Genomic DNA, 14764 nt, shown 5'->3' with positions numbered 1-14764 from the left:
TTCACACGCAAGTTACATAGAGTGGTCACTTCTAATCTATCCTACAAATTAATGTATGTATCGACTATGCAGATGCACCCATTTCAGGACCAAGACAAAAATCTGTGTAGTCTTTTGAATGTGGTGGAGTGATCAGGAAACGGGACAGAATCAGAACTCAGGCACTAACGCACCATGTGGCAACTGATTAGAGGGGGCCAAAACGTTCTCCCTGGCTGAGACTTACCGCGAACAACATCACTGATGCTGGGGGCAGCCTCTGCGCTCTGACTCCGGAGCTGCTCGGTGTCCCTGTGTGACTCCTGCGAGGGCGGTACTGAAGATGCTGAGGAGGAGGAGGATGAAGAAGAAGAGGCTGGTTTGGATTTGGAATGCAGATCATTCAGTCTCAGGAGATTTTCAGGAGTCACAGTGTCTGGATTCACTGGGGTAGGATGCAGTGTGGCTGGTGCTACTGGGAAGAAGCCCTCTCTGTTGTCCTTTGTATGCTTTGGGGTTGTGGGTGCTTCTCCTGTCGACTACACAAAAAAAGGGGGCAGCAGTGAGAAAATGTCTTCATGTCACTAACTCTGTGCCACCTGCTTCAGTGACTACTGCAAGCAGCACTTTTTATAGACAGAAAACACTCTCTTTAAAGTGAATATAATAGTGACTCAATCACTGTTATGAAGAAATCTTTTCTCCTTTATGGATTATTTTTCCGTTCTTTATGGTCTATTTATCAAACTAGCACTTGAATGCTTATTCACATTTACAAAGTCTAATTTAACACATCCCTCACAATATAACATACTTTTCTGAACTCTGTAATTAAGTATGAGTTACAATCTCCTGTAAACAGAAACATATTTCTTTCATTTAAAAATATGTTGACAAGTGCTTGACCTGAACAAACAGATCTGCAGTGCTTTGCAAATTATCACAAGAAATAATTCTTAGTGAATGATGTGAGAAAAAATGGAGAAAATAGAAAACTGTATTCGCTTGTGAAACAAGAGATCAGCATAACTCCAAATCATAAATTCCTGATAACTGCAGACCTGAGTAACACTGACATCCAGTTGAAACAGGCTTGGGAAGATCCGCCTGTGCAGAAGTAAGAGAGGCACCAAGAGCAACGCTCTTCTCCAAAGCCAGTGCTAAAAATTTAACGCAGTCTCATTTATTATATAGACAGAAGGTGGAAGTGGGACATAAATTCACCAAAGAAGGGAATAAAAGTACCCATAAAACGAGTATCTTCTCTATAACTTTTATCAGTAATCAAATAAAGTATTCTTGCTTGTGAGACCACAGAAAGCATTTATTTTACACTCTTTACAGTCTTCATTTAATGGAGATTTATTGGACTGTAAAAGATATACTTAGAGAGAATTCTCAGATGTTTAATTGTTTGTCTCCCATCTCTACCAAGAAAAGAACCCCCTTATTTCAATCATGGTGATAAGAGGTGAATGTCCAAAATAGAAACAGAGTTCTGCTGTCCAATGTAAAATCAAATTGGACCCTAATGTCCTAGATGACCAAGGATTTATTACAGAGCCAGAAGAGTCAGTAGAATTTCACTGAGAAAACAGAGGAACTTTCAGGTGAAGAACATGCATACTTAAAATTCAAAGGTAGAGAGCACACAAGTACATTTTTTTAAAAAATAATTGGCAGAATGTATTTTTGAAGTTCCTGAACTTGATTAATCAATCTCTAAAAAGCATACAATTAAAACCTGCCAGATTCTATGTGTGCACACACACCAAAAAAAAAAAAAACAACCAGCAATGATATTCACAATTACCATCCTGGGTCAAAAAAAGGTCTATTCTGCCTCTGAAAGGAGCAAGTTACTGATGCTTAAAGCATCAGTTCCAAAACTAAAGGTCTCAACACACAAATGGGATCACACAAACCTGAGGGAAATTAAACTGCAGAAGAAAGCCTTAAGCCAGAAGTGAGATCACTAGAGGAATCGTTTTCAGCTGTGATTTAAAGGGAAAGCCCTTCACACCCATGCACTTCATTAATTTGCATAATAGATGATGTAGAACCTGACATTTCTGTGCTTGTATTGTATCCAATTTTTTTCCAGAGAAACACATGAAGGTACTAGTACTTAGGTACATACATGTTAAAAATATATCTGCACCTCAAAAACTGGATTTCTACAAAAATGCACAGCTATTTCCAGAGCCAGAAAGAGGACATTTGGAAAGTAACTCAGCAATATTTGGATGGTATTCAGACGAAAAATGATTAGAGGAAGAGAGCAACCCCATGGAATAATTCCTGCTGGAAGGGACCTCTGGAGGTCTCTAGTCCAACTTCCTGCTCAAAGCAGAGCTGATTTCCCAGTTCGACCAGTTTACTGAGGGCCCAGGGCCAGTCCAGTCCAAATACTGCCAAGGAAGGAGATTCAACAGCCTCTCCAGGCCCCTGTTCTAGTGTTTTACCACCTTCTCAGTGAACATTTGTTTCCAATCACTTCATCCAAATTTCTCCTGCTGCAACTTTAAATGGTGCCTCTTGTCTGGTTCCTTCCTTTCTGCTGAAGACCACAATTCATAACCTTATCCTCCATTATTCTTCTCCCTACCAGGATGAAGTATCCCAGCTCTTTTTCCACAGAATTGAATCATTTTATTTGCAAGAAAGAATAAAGCTGAAACTAACATGATGTTTCTGACTTGGGAAAACCATGACCAAAAAGTCTAATATGTAGTCAAAAAGTGCAGCCTTGTACAGAAGAAAGCAACAAGAAGATTACTGTGTTTATGACTTTAAAGAGAACTTTCCAGATGTGACCTGGTAAAAAGTTGTCTCAGGCTGCTGTAAACAGACAGGTTCTTCTCAACCCAATGAAACAGAGACTTAGGAAGGAAAAATAAAAAAATCTCACACTGACTTTGTTTTCTCAAAAGGGGGGATGGGGGTGGAAGAAAAAGGAGAAAGCTTTCTTTAACGTAAGAGCCAAGCATTAAAAAACCCATTGTTGTCTACTGCGCACTCTGCAACTCACAGAGCCTAAGAAAAGTGATTTAAACCTGCTTCATGTATTTTTACTACACTCAGAAACTGAAGACCATCCAAAAGCTGTAAGCACAAAGCTAAAATGAGCATCACAGTGAGGCGCGTGTTCTTTAAAAGATTTTGGGTTTAGTGTAGGGGCAAGAATTCCAGCACCTCTGATCAGTAAGTGATGCTACTCACAAAACCCAGCTCAGGGCAGTGTCACTAACTACACTGCTCAGGACTTACGGGGCCACATTTCATCATCCTGCAGATCTCCAAGAAAACACAGGACCTCCTAACACCCAGCTGGGAAATAAACCCAGAAAAACTCACTACAGCAAGTCGTGGATTTACCAGAAGCCTTTAATGTTCATCTATCTCTACTGCTAAACCACCAGTAAGGCATAATAAAGATTGTTTTCCACAGACAGATAGTAGGAAACTGAGAGGCAATGACAATCCTTTACCAGTGTTTTATGTGGTTTCTCATCAGAAGATTGTTTTTTAGTTTTTACTTTGCTGTGGCATTAACTCAAAATTTAGTCTGTTCTGACTGAGTCAGAACTTCTTCTTTTCCCCTCTCCAATCCATCTCACCACGCTCAGTGCCTCTGTTACTACCACTATTACAAAGTGGCTTCAGTCACCAAGAAGAAACAAATCTTTTCTCACATTTAGTGTTACTTACAGAACAAGTGCATATAACTGAATTAAGATAAAAAATCTTTTATCTGACTTCTTCCTGTCTTTCATTGTAATTACAGGTTCCTCTAGTCAAGACTGGACTTCCTTCTAGGTTTTTAAAAAACACATGAGGCACTGAAGGGTATGCAGTACTAATTTTGTATGGGCTACTATATCAAAGTGGATGGAAGAAATATTTAAGGCTTATTAATATCCAAATTATGTGTAATGGATGATCCACTGGTTCCATAAAGATCCCACTATCTTATTTCTCTTCTATAAAAAACTTAGCAAAAATTGTTTCTTATTTTGAAGAATGTATAAAGATGAAATTTAAATGAATAATTAGGATGCATGTCTGTGTGAATTGTGACTATTTCTTACTTAGGTTACAAAAACAGTCTCCTTATTTGTTAGAACCTTGACTATTTCAGCATACTCCTCAAAGAGTTCATTCAGCTTCATGGAGGTGATGGACAAACCCTTCCCATGTTGAAAGCTTATGTAAAAAGAAGTTAGGAAAATGCTGGAAATCCAGCTCTGGGACAGCCTTCCACCAATAAAATTATCAGCAAAAGTGCAGAATTTTTTCACAGATATTACTGGAAAAAAAATAGCTCCCAGTTTCCCAGTGAGGCACTTCAGTAGTGAGACAACAGCAGCAGCAAAAAGAAATAGAGCATTAAGATAAAACATAAGAAAAATTTTACTTTGTAACCTGTGAAGTCACAAACCAGAGAACCTGACCAAGGGTTTATTTTTACCACACTTAATGTTTTTTCAAAACATTTGTCAAAAAACAAAGAAATCCTACAGCAACCTTCCCACTACTGCTCTTGGGAGGGCTCACTGCTCTGCGGCTGTGGGAAAAATTAGCAACCAAATGTTCCGAAGAAAGGGAAAGTGACAGTTTTCCCAACAAAAGTTTCCTAATGAAAAATGCTGGAACTGCAACTGTTACATAACAATTTTTTGTTTGTTTGTTTTTTGTTGTTTCGGGTTTTTTTTTGGTTTTGGGTTTTTTTAATTACTTTTACAATTTTTTTTTTTTTTAATTACTCCCATGCCTGAGTTTAGCACTCTAGTGGGACTGAAGTCAGAATCCACCTCACACAAAGGTGTGCCTTTTTAGAAGGATACCAGCACATCCCCACAAAGCCTGGAAGCTGTCTCACAAACTGACTGAACAATATGCTGGCCACATTCCACAGTAGTACCACTCCAACTCCTGCTCAATATTGTGTTTTAATTAAATTATGCCTATTCATTCTTCCCCCCACCAATCTCTCTACAGCAGCATTTAAAAGAAATCTCATTCAGAAGTTTTCCTCTAGGTGCATCAGAAATACCAGCAGTATCCATGATCAAGATTCTGAAGAACCTCGTATTTCTTAAGACCCTTTATATACAGAAAATAACAAAGGTTTAGATACATATGATTGAACTCTAGCCTTACTAAATCCCCTATTTACACAAATGCATGCAGGGGCTTCATGTCCTGCTCTACACAGGCAGCCATATTGCAGCAACACTTTCATACACAAAAACATCATTATTGGACCAAAAGAGATCAGGTAGCAGGATGAAAAACATTAATATACAAAGTAAAAGATAAAAAGTGTCTTTTCTTTCCTTCATGTTCACTTAATGATTGCTTTCTGCAGGAGACAGAAGGAGGAGAGCTGTTAATTATATCAAGAATACACCTCCAGGATAGAGTGAGAGGGGGATGCCATGGCAACTGGCAAATGCAATAGTGAACAAAATGGTCACCCTTTGGTAGGAGACCATGAAAGAGCTCGTCCTTTTGTCCCCCCCCCATCCCCACCTCCTCCTTCCCCCTCCTTTCTTGTCATCTTTGCTGCATTAATAAAGCATACAGACAACTCAGGAAAAACAACTTTTTCTGTAAGCAGTCTCTGACGTCTTGATGTGCAGGAAGAAAAGATGAAAATTAGCAGCATGTGGGTGGAACAAAAAGGGGGAGAAAACACATGAGGTAGAAGATGATTATTTTCTAATTATTTAATATTCTCCTAATCTCCTCCCATTCCCGGCAAAGTGCCTTTACAGAAGGCTTTTAGCTGTTTCCTGAAGAGAACAGCTTGGTGGTTTGTTGCTTTGTGGGGGTTTTTTAATGTGAGAATTCGAGAAGAAAATGCTCTAGACACCCAAAGCAGTTCAAACAAGTCACTCTCAAGTTTTCTCCTTGAAGAAAAATGCCTGAGAGCCCATGTCACTGCAGTGCTGACGGCATTCCACAGCAGAAGGGGAAAAATCCACGGGAGTGCCCTCTAGCTTCACCCACAGAAGAAAAGTTTTTTCCTATTCCAAGTGAAATATCACATTCACTGTAAGGTCCAACATAGGGACTGTACCATCACTAGACCCATGCTCCAGAGTCAATCTGAACTTGTTGTGTGTGGTTTCAGCTGCAGCCCCCATAGACCAAACCCACAAATGATCCCATAAAATTCTTCAGTACAATGTTGTGGATTCAGACTACTCCTCACCAGCCCTGGGAAGAGGTAAACACTGGTGGAAGGAGAAAACACGACCCCTGTTTTGGAACCAGAGAAGGGCAGTAAGAGCACTAAAACAGCACCTTCCCTCAGGAACTACCACTTTTACATTACAGTAGCAACAAAACTTTATAAAATCAGGGATCACCCTGGCAGCCTGCCAGGAGCCTGAAAGGCACAGCTCGTTCACATAACCTGATTGTGTTTATAATAAAAATCATTGTTTTGATTCTGGTGGTAGCTTCATGAAGCATCAGTTTTAATTAGACCTGACACTGAAATCTGCTGATGAGTTTTGACTGTAGGTTGAGACAGGGAAATGGGAAAAGCACTTGGAGTTTGGCATCAGCCAGTGGGAGGTTGTCATGGGTGTGTTACTTTGGAAGAGGTGAGTGAAGCAAAAGCTGAAAGGGAAGATTTGATCAGTCAGAACCAAGCAGGAAGAGCTCAAGGCTTGGCAGTTGGAGCAGGAAAGAGCAGTTGAAAATTTCCTTTCTCTCCCTGACACTTCAGGGATGGAGTTGGTCCCAGAGCAAGGATTTTTTGGCTAAGGCAACAGTGAGTCTTAAATAACTCAGCAATGCTGAAATAGTCCCTTCTCATGACATTTAGATGATATACTACACCTTGAAGAGCCAATAGAAATTTCAGCTCCTACAACACTACCCATTACTAGGGCTTTCTACATAGAGTCCCATATTCTCAGGGGTCACAACACATGACTTGGGACTTAGTGGCATTTTGGAACTTTGCCTCTGAACATTCTTGTATTTTTAGAGATGTTAAATCCAGCCCTCTGTGCAATGTTGATTTTTGCAATGTTTTAAGATATTTGTTTTATATAAATTCAGTTCTCAGGATTAGTGGTACATTATATCCCAACACACAACCACAGAGTTTTAACTGTCATGACTTCCAACACTGGTGAAAGGTTTAATTTTAGTATTAAGGAATTCAATACTAAGTCCACAGTAATAAAAATACCTTTTCAGATTGCAGGAAAAAAGAAGACAGATGGGTCTTTAAACTGAAGTATCTCCACATGCACTTATAGAATAATCTGTGCAATACAAAGCTTTATCCTGGCTTGTACTGCAGTAACTTTCCCATATCAGTATGTCTTTAACAGCATAAAATGAAGAATTTAGTAAGAGCAATTTTAGGCAGTCAGTGGAAAGGCTTATTAGGAATTCTCTAATTATCTAGAATCCTTACAACTGCTCTCTGCCAATATGTCCCCTCCTTGATCCTAAGAACCACATATTTAAGTAAAATGCTACTTCAAAATCAAACTAGTCTGCCTCAATCTTTCATTCTCCCTCAACAAGGCCTCCTTCATATTCCATTTCCAGGGACCATTAATTTCATATGAAAATCACAGTTGGCAAGACTAAAAATATAACTCAGAGCAATAGATGACTGCTTTCAGGATCTCTGGAAATCTTTTAGATAACATTCTCAGATAGAAAAATCAAAGAAAAGAACAAGAAACCTTCAAAATGCTGCTTGATCAGAAAGTCAATTAATCTCCAGTGTAACTTTAGTTACTTGACTACTAATGACACAGCAACTACCACTGGATTTCAGCCCATTTGATACACGTATATCAAAAGTCTTGTTCACACTTAAGAACTTAAACTGCAAAGGACAAAAAGTGGAGGAATTACTTTTGGCCACACCTGTTCTCTACAACAGCATTAATTTCAGCACTTAAGAATGTTGCATCACCACTCTGTAAACTGTGAACCAAAATGTGCTGAAGTTGATGAATCTATCACTTAAAAAAAGTATTAATATGGAATACTGAAAGAAATGTCCCAGCAACTTACATAGAATACAGTTTTATATCAGTTACTGGAATCTCCCTATGGAAAACACTCCAATTTCTCCAGTCCCCCAGGAGCACTGGAACTTATCATAGCAAGGTTTTGTACCACTTTTTCTGCCTTCTTCAAAGCTGGAAGCCAACCTTTCTAAGCCACTTTCCATGTTTTTAGCTGACTTTGTAGAAGGTGATGTGCCTCTCATTGGCTTGAAACATGTTAACAGTGCATCACTCGTGACGACTACAGAGGATTTCTGAAACCAAGTCAAAGGGTCACAGCATTGCCAAGCTATTAAAAAGATTAGATCTCATCACAAAAGTGTAAGGACCCACTTTGTCCAGTTCTGCTTACTGATTGCTGTAGTGTTTCCTGCTTGTGCCTGAAGAGGCAGAGAAGTAGATTTTAACACAGTTGTTAAATACTTAGGTTAAAAACTGACTGGTCTGGAAGAAAGTAGAAAAGCCAGAATTTAAGTAATGCCTAATTTTAGTAGCAAGTGAAAACTTTCATAAAGAAACCATATAATGCCTGGAACTGTAAAATACAACAGCCAGCTGAGAAAGACATATATCAAGGTGGATTCTGTGCTCACTTTTTTTTTTTTTTACTGTCAATTTCTTGGATAAGTGACTGAAGGCCACTTATTTGCAGGCCCTGCAAACCCACTCAAACTATCCAGGAACAAAGCATTTCCCTGGGCTGCAGCAGCTCTATACATGACATCATTTGCTTACAGAAGGCAAATACTTGCCAATTTTAAATAAAATAGGATTCAGGCTGTTGAAAACAGACAGATGTCTACAAGAGTGGCTATTCCTGTGTCTCCACACTAATTCATAGTGCTATACGAGCAGCTTCACACAGCTTGCAAGATCCTGCTAGAAGCAGATGAAAATGATACTGCAGGATGTAATAAGCTCGTTAGCTGGGACTGCTTCCTAAAAGGGAAAGCTTCCAAGCTTCCAAGTGCAGCATGTTAAGGGGTATGTTTTATTTCAAGTGATTTAACAGGAAATCTTACTGCTTCCAGTGCTGTTAAATTCAAGCTCACCTATTGTGTCTACACTAAAGATTAGTTTGAGTGTAGGTTTTTCACCATTCTCACGTTTTGTCACATGCCTGAGTAACCACTGACTCTGCTGGAAGAGCTTGAATAGCAATCACATTCCCAGAACCTTCAAGAAAGCCCAGCAAGGAACTGGGCTGACACACGAGAATTTGGGGAGTGTTTTTTAAAAAGGTGAACACATCCAAAAAAGCAATGGTAGCATTACTTTTTAAAGAAGCTTATTAGCAAATTCTTTTTATTTTGAAGTCATAAATCACAGTGTGATGACGTCTATTTTTTCCCCAAAATAAACTGAAAAAGGCTTACCATGCTGAGCTAACATTTATTTATTAAAAAAAATTTAAACCTGAAATACCAGACTACAAGCAAGCAAACATGTCTACTAGAATAAATACTTCTCTTGACATTTCTGTTCATTTCTGTAGTTCAATGGAACAACGTTACTGACTTCCTGAGGGGCACAAATTGGAGAAAGTTACTTCCGTGAAAACCTAACAAAGAAAAAAACCTATCATTTCTCTTACATCCTCTCCTATTACTCTGCTAAGAGGTGCACTATACAAAAGCACATTTTAACTGAAGAAAAATTATGGAAAATACAAATCTAGTAAATACTTTGGGGCTGCAAAATGAATACCACTGAATATGTCATTCATCCAGTTTTCTTCTTGGCTTTGATTTCACATTAAGGACAGATAAATAATGATCCCTTTAAAGCCCTTATAATTGTTTGCTGGATAAACCCAGAAACTACAAACTAAAAACAAAATGAGTAACAGTTTGTTTTTAACAGAGTTAAAATCAGATTCTCAAACATGCACGTTGAAAGAAAAGCTATCTGGTATCTCTGGAGCAGAGTGCAATGTTAGCAAGGGAAGAGCTGATGAGGTTGTAGCCCTTAAGGAGCAGAGAGAAGTAATTACCACCCATGAAATGCTGGGATATGACGTGGACATCAGGAAAATTGTAGTGTGCCATAAATATTTCAATTTGAAGATGGTTTGGGGTTTCCCCAACAGCTTTTGAGCACGAAAACTATTCTTCAAGCCTGACATAAACAGTAGCAATGACCCTAATAAAGGGGATGATCCTCCTACTAATGTAGCCCAACTTATCTTAGATGACACCAATACAAGGAAAGTAGGTATTTCTAGGTGCTGCAGACACTGAGCAACAGATTTGCCTGTACAGACTCATAAAAGCTTGTTAGCAGCAGTCAAAGGCTTCAGAGCTTACCTGTTTCTGTGCTGATGCTCCCATATGCACCTGGCAAAACTTGACTGCCTGTTCAAGTGCTGCTTCTTCATCCACCTGAACACAGAATCACAACTAATGAAGTAATAATTACTTAGCTAATGTATAAATCTAATTAAATTGAGATGAAATGGGGATGTAGAGCATGGGAGCAAGGGGAAGAAGCAGTACTTCTACAGCAGAACGCTGACCTTAATTTACTGAGGAGCATATATCCCAAGATAAATACTCAGCTCTCTCAATTCAAACTAACATTTAGCAGGAACAAATACCACATAACTGGTACTACAGCTCTTAACTCATTTAAGAAATTTAGTTTCAAAACATGGAGGGTCCTACTCCCCATCCGCAGCAACGGTCTTGTCAAGAGAATGGTTCTTTGGGAGATGTTTATCTCCCCAAGTTTTAAACAGATACAGGGCCTATTTTATACTGCTTGGTTTAGCAATTCCTGTTATATCCTAAAACCATGTCTGAGGCCACATAGAGAAATGACAATTAGTCATACAATACCTGCTTAATCAGCATGTACGTTTCAGACATGATCTTCTCAATTCTGCCCAGATCATAGGCCATAACCTTCTGACCTTGCTGCCAGACTCGATAAGCATCAAGCAGAAGTGTTTTTCCAGACTCCACATCCTCAAGTAATTTCCTCTTCCTGCTTGACCTCTGGACAGGTTCTTCTGTAGGTACTGCTTGCACTATTCCTTTAGCTGCCTGCTGCTGGTGTTTTGAGCTGATACTTAGCTCTTCCAAGGAAAGTTCTGGAGTCCGGCTCTCTGGAGCTCTGTCCTTTGAGATCCTGCTGGACTGGGGACGGTCTGGCTCACTGCGTTTACATGAAGAATCAATTTTTTCAGGGTCATTGGAATAGCCATCAAAATCCATAGGCTCAACTGAGCCAGGACCAGGAAGCTCTTTAATCTCCTTGTCATTCCTGTCCTCTTGCTCCAATACGTCCATAGCATTGGGAATTTGTCCCTGGGTCACTTCCTTTACTCCATTTTCAGTACTATGTACTACTCCATCTGATAAAACTGGCTTTTTGGGAAGGACATCTTTTCCCTCTTCAGCACTAGTTTTATTGGAGACGTCTGTTGTCATCCTTCCTGAAGCAAGGCTAGAAGACTTGGAACCCTGATCTTCTGAAACCTTAATAAAAGAAGTCATTCTTCTCTGTTATCATTGAAATCAGAAAGCATTTGAGCGCAGCTGTGACTATCATAAATATTGACACATACCTTTCATTATTGCTTCTGCTGAAGAAAATGCATTTATTCTATGTTCATTCTTTTTTGTTCCTTAATATTAATTAATCCAGGCCTCAAATCTTACAATTAGAAGTATTTTAATACGTGAAAACACCACAGAGAAGTGTCAACAGCTCAGGCTGAACTGAAGCCACAATGTTTATTTTCCCTCACTACTTCAGTCCATGCTAAGGGATCCAACTAAATGAAATGCAAGGTTTTAATTGCACAAATTTTTCTTCTAACATATTGAAATCAAAACCAAACCTGTTTCTTTTGGCAGCTGCAGATCAACCTCAAATTTAAGAATCTTTCCTATCGTTCATACATAACCTTCTGGTAAATAGATCAAGAAGTAGGCAAAACCCTGCTATAGTATTTTAATTTTTGTACCTTTACTTCGGTGATGTTCCAAAGGTAGAAAACCTCAGTACATCATCTCTTCTTTCAAAAATTGATAATGATACAATTCTTCCATCCAGATTTATGAACAAACTATTTCATACACAGAGTTCCAGGGTTCTTGAGGATGTTTTCATTTAATTTGTTAAACCTGCAGTCTATTAACTTGGAAAACCCTTAGGAACAAGTTCTTCCTTGAATGTATTTACCAAGTAAAGCTCCAATATCCAGATCCCTTAACCTGGAAACTGATTAGCTTCTATATGACCTTTAAAAACTAAATCTAGATTACAATTATATGTAATAATGAGTGTGGTGCTGTCAAGGACTAGCAGTGAAAAGTGGCTAGGCATGTAAGACCGAGTTATCTGTTTTGCAAGAGGAATCTTAGTTCATTTTTAAAGGAAATTTTCTATAGATCCCACCCGAAAATGGAGCTCTTGTACACTACATGTATCCACCATTATTTGAAGATTAAGCAACAGTCAGACCAAACTTACTGCAATCCATTTTTAAAAACTGTATTTGTTACTGAATTTCAAAACCAAAAAACAACAATGCTGGAAGAAAATTTTCTGTGTAGTGGCATATAAAGAAAAGGCATTAGAAGTAAGTGCTTATAAATGTAGCCCTTCAGTCTCAGGAGATCTAAGGAATGAGTAAACTGAACACTGCAAAACCTAATTACTAAATTACAACCATGAAGTGCAATGCTGCCTCACCTGTGTGAGATCGTTGAGAGTGTCCTCCAGCACTTTCACTGTGAGCACAAAGGCTTGTTGGGCCAGAACCTGGCGATCTGCATCACGCAAGTACTTCCTGTGCCACAGCAAGAGAGCAGAAATGAAGTTAACTGCCAAAAGCTTACAGGACTCTAAAAGCAAGAACCAGTACATTGAAAGAAAAACAAGAAAAAGCCAACACAACAACTTTAAAACAAGAAGAAAGCAAACAAAACATATACAGGTGCATATTGAAATATAACAATACAGGGATATAACATTTTAGCTCTGTTTCCCTCCACTTCTCCCCTTACCACAAGCATCAAAGATGACACAAACAAAGCAGAAGACAGCATGGGCTACAAACAGAGGGAAGGGGAGAAATGGGAAAACACCAAACAACCAAACCCAGAGCAAACCAAGCAACCAGATTTACAGTTTTCTTGTATAAAGCCTTCTGTGCCCCTCAAATACCAGCTTTTAATTCAATCCTTTTTTTTGAAAAGGAGTATTATAGTTACACAAAGCTATGTTGAACTCTCAGGTGATTTTCATGTTCTGGATAAAGCGTGCATGTGAGATTAAGGACATCAGCAAATCCTCTCTCTTTGATCATATCAGCTGCCTTTGAACCTAGGATTTTTAGAGCTAACACATGGGTGTGCTACTACCTTTTTTCCTAGTTAGTATTACAAAAAAATTATATTGTATGTGTAAAACATTCACTCCATAGCTTCATTTAATTTACTAAAGCACTGTAATTTCAATGTATTCTGACACAGTTTTAGTCTGCTTTCAAGGAAAACCGTTCCAGCTGTCAATTCCACCTAATCAAGTTTAATGGAAAACTTAATTTCTATTTCAGAATTAGCTGGTTTTATTGAGAGGGCTACAAATCAAGTAAATAACTTTGAAGGGTACTATTTCTGTCAGAAGGCCAACATTTTTAATGCACATATTTCCTCTCTATGATTTTAGGTTAATTTGGTAATTTTGTACCTTTTGTCTGAAAAGCAAACCATAAACATCTGACTCCTCATTAGTTCAGTAATAACTAAAACCTCCCTATTTTTAAAAATAGGGCTGTTCCAAGCATATACCAGACACACCCAGAATATCCGCACTGCTAAGTTCCTCTAATGATTGCAGCTCACCATGGCTGGCACCGGCTGATCCAACATGTCAAATTATTTGTTTTTTGAATTCAGTCTAGACTTATAAATAACATAGTATTTTTAGTACAGCTATGGGCTTGCTTAGGACAGAATTTAAACCTTCTATGGTCCAGCTCTTCTGATATGCTAAAAGTCAAAGTATTTTTGCCCTCAAGTTTGCTGAACAAGTGGTGACATATTCCCAGACACACTACAATCCATGCAAATTCACATGCACTCACACTCAAAAACACATGAAGAAACCTTCAATGCCTCCAACTTATTGCCATCAATCATTCAAGTTTCATTTCTTAAGTATTTGCCAGAGACTCATTTCAACATTTCCCACAGGGCAACCTACTAGAATTTTACCTCAGTTGCTTCTATGTTTTCCTTGGATGTTTATTTTGGTCTTCCCATTGATACGAATCCACATATAGCTCACATTAATAGCTTTTTTTTTCTTAAATAAGGTTAATGCAATTAAAATTAGATCACCCCCTGAACAGGATAAGCTTTTTAAATAGCATCAGCTGCCAAGAGGCACATAACCATTGTTCAGTCCGTCAAGGATTACAGGAAGGCAGGATGCTGGGCCGTGACCTCCTGTGCTGGACTCAGCTCTTATGCAAGAGCGAGCAGAGGGTGCACAAATCACAGCATTCTGTTTCCCCAGCGAATCCCTCCACGTGACACAACACCTCTGTAAGCCTGTTAAGGCACCTCTAAGGCTGCTCTGAGTTGCAACAGAAATGCAGAGAAACTCTAGGCTGTATTAAAGAATCGTAATCCTGAGAAAAATTAACCATCATTCCACTATATTCCCAAGGGAATCTGTCTAAAGACTTTTTTTCCTAAACAAAGAACAGCTTTAAA

The 14764-nt window shown here is 38.7% G+C and overlaps 1 protein-coding gene across 6 annotated transcripts in view; it reads right to left on the bottom strand.

The window, feature by feature from the left end:
* Nucleotides 1–14764, bottom strand: part of CABIN1 (calcineurin binding protein 1) — a 107847-nt gene that overhangs the window by 15855 nt on the left and 77228 nt on the right. For all 6 annotated transcript variants that reach the window (XM_042015235.1, XM_042015236.1, XM_042015238.1 and 3 more), the window contains exons 32-35: nt 12735–12831; nt 10871–11512; nt 10340–10414; nt 227–518 (exon numbers count right to left, since the gene is read on the bottom strand). In XM_042015235.1, the coding sequence (XP_041871169.1) occupies nt 227–518; nt 10340–10414; nt 10871–11512; nt 12735–12831 (1106 nt within the window). The remainder of the gene's footprint in view (nt 1–226; nt 519–10339; nt 10415–10870; nt 11513–12734; nt 12832–14764) is intronic.

The sequence above is a fragment of the Corvus kubaryi genome, unplaced genomic scaffold (assembly GCF_017639235.1).
Source record: "Corvus kubaryi isolate FWS band 111438036 unplaced genomic scaffold, C.kubaryi_AGA036_p1.0 split3-37173, whole genome shotgun sequence".
Classification (NCBI taxonomy): domain Eukaryota; kingdom Metazoa; phylum Chordata; class Aves; order Passeriformes; family Corvidae; genus Corvus; species Corvus kubaryi.
This window is presented reverse-complemented; position numbering and strand designations above follow the sequence as displayed.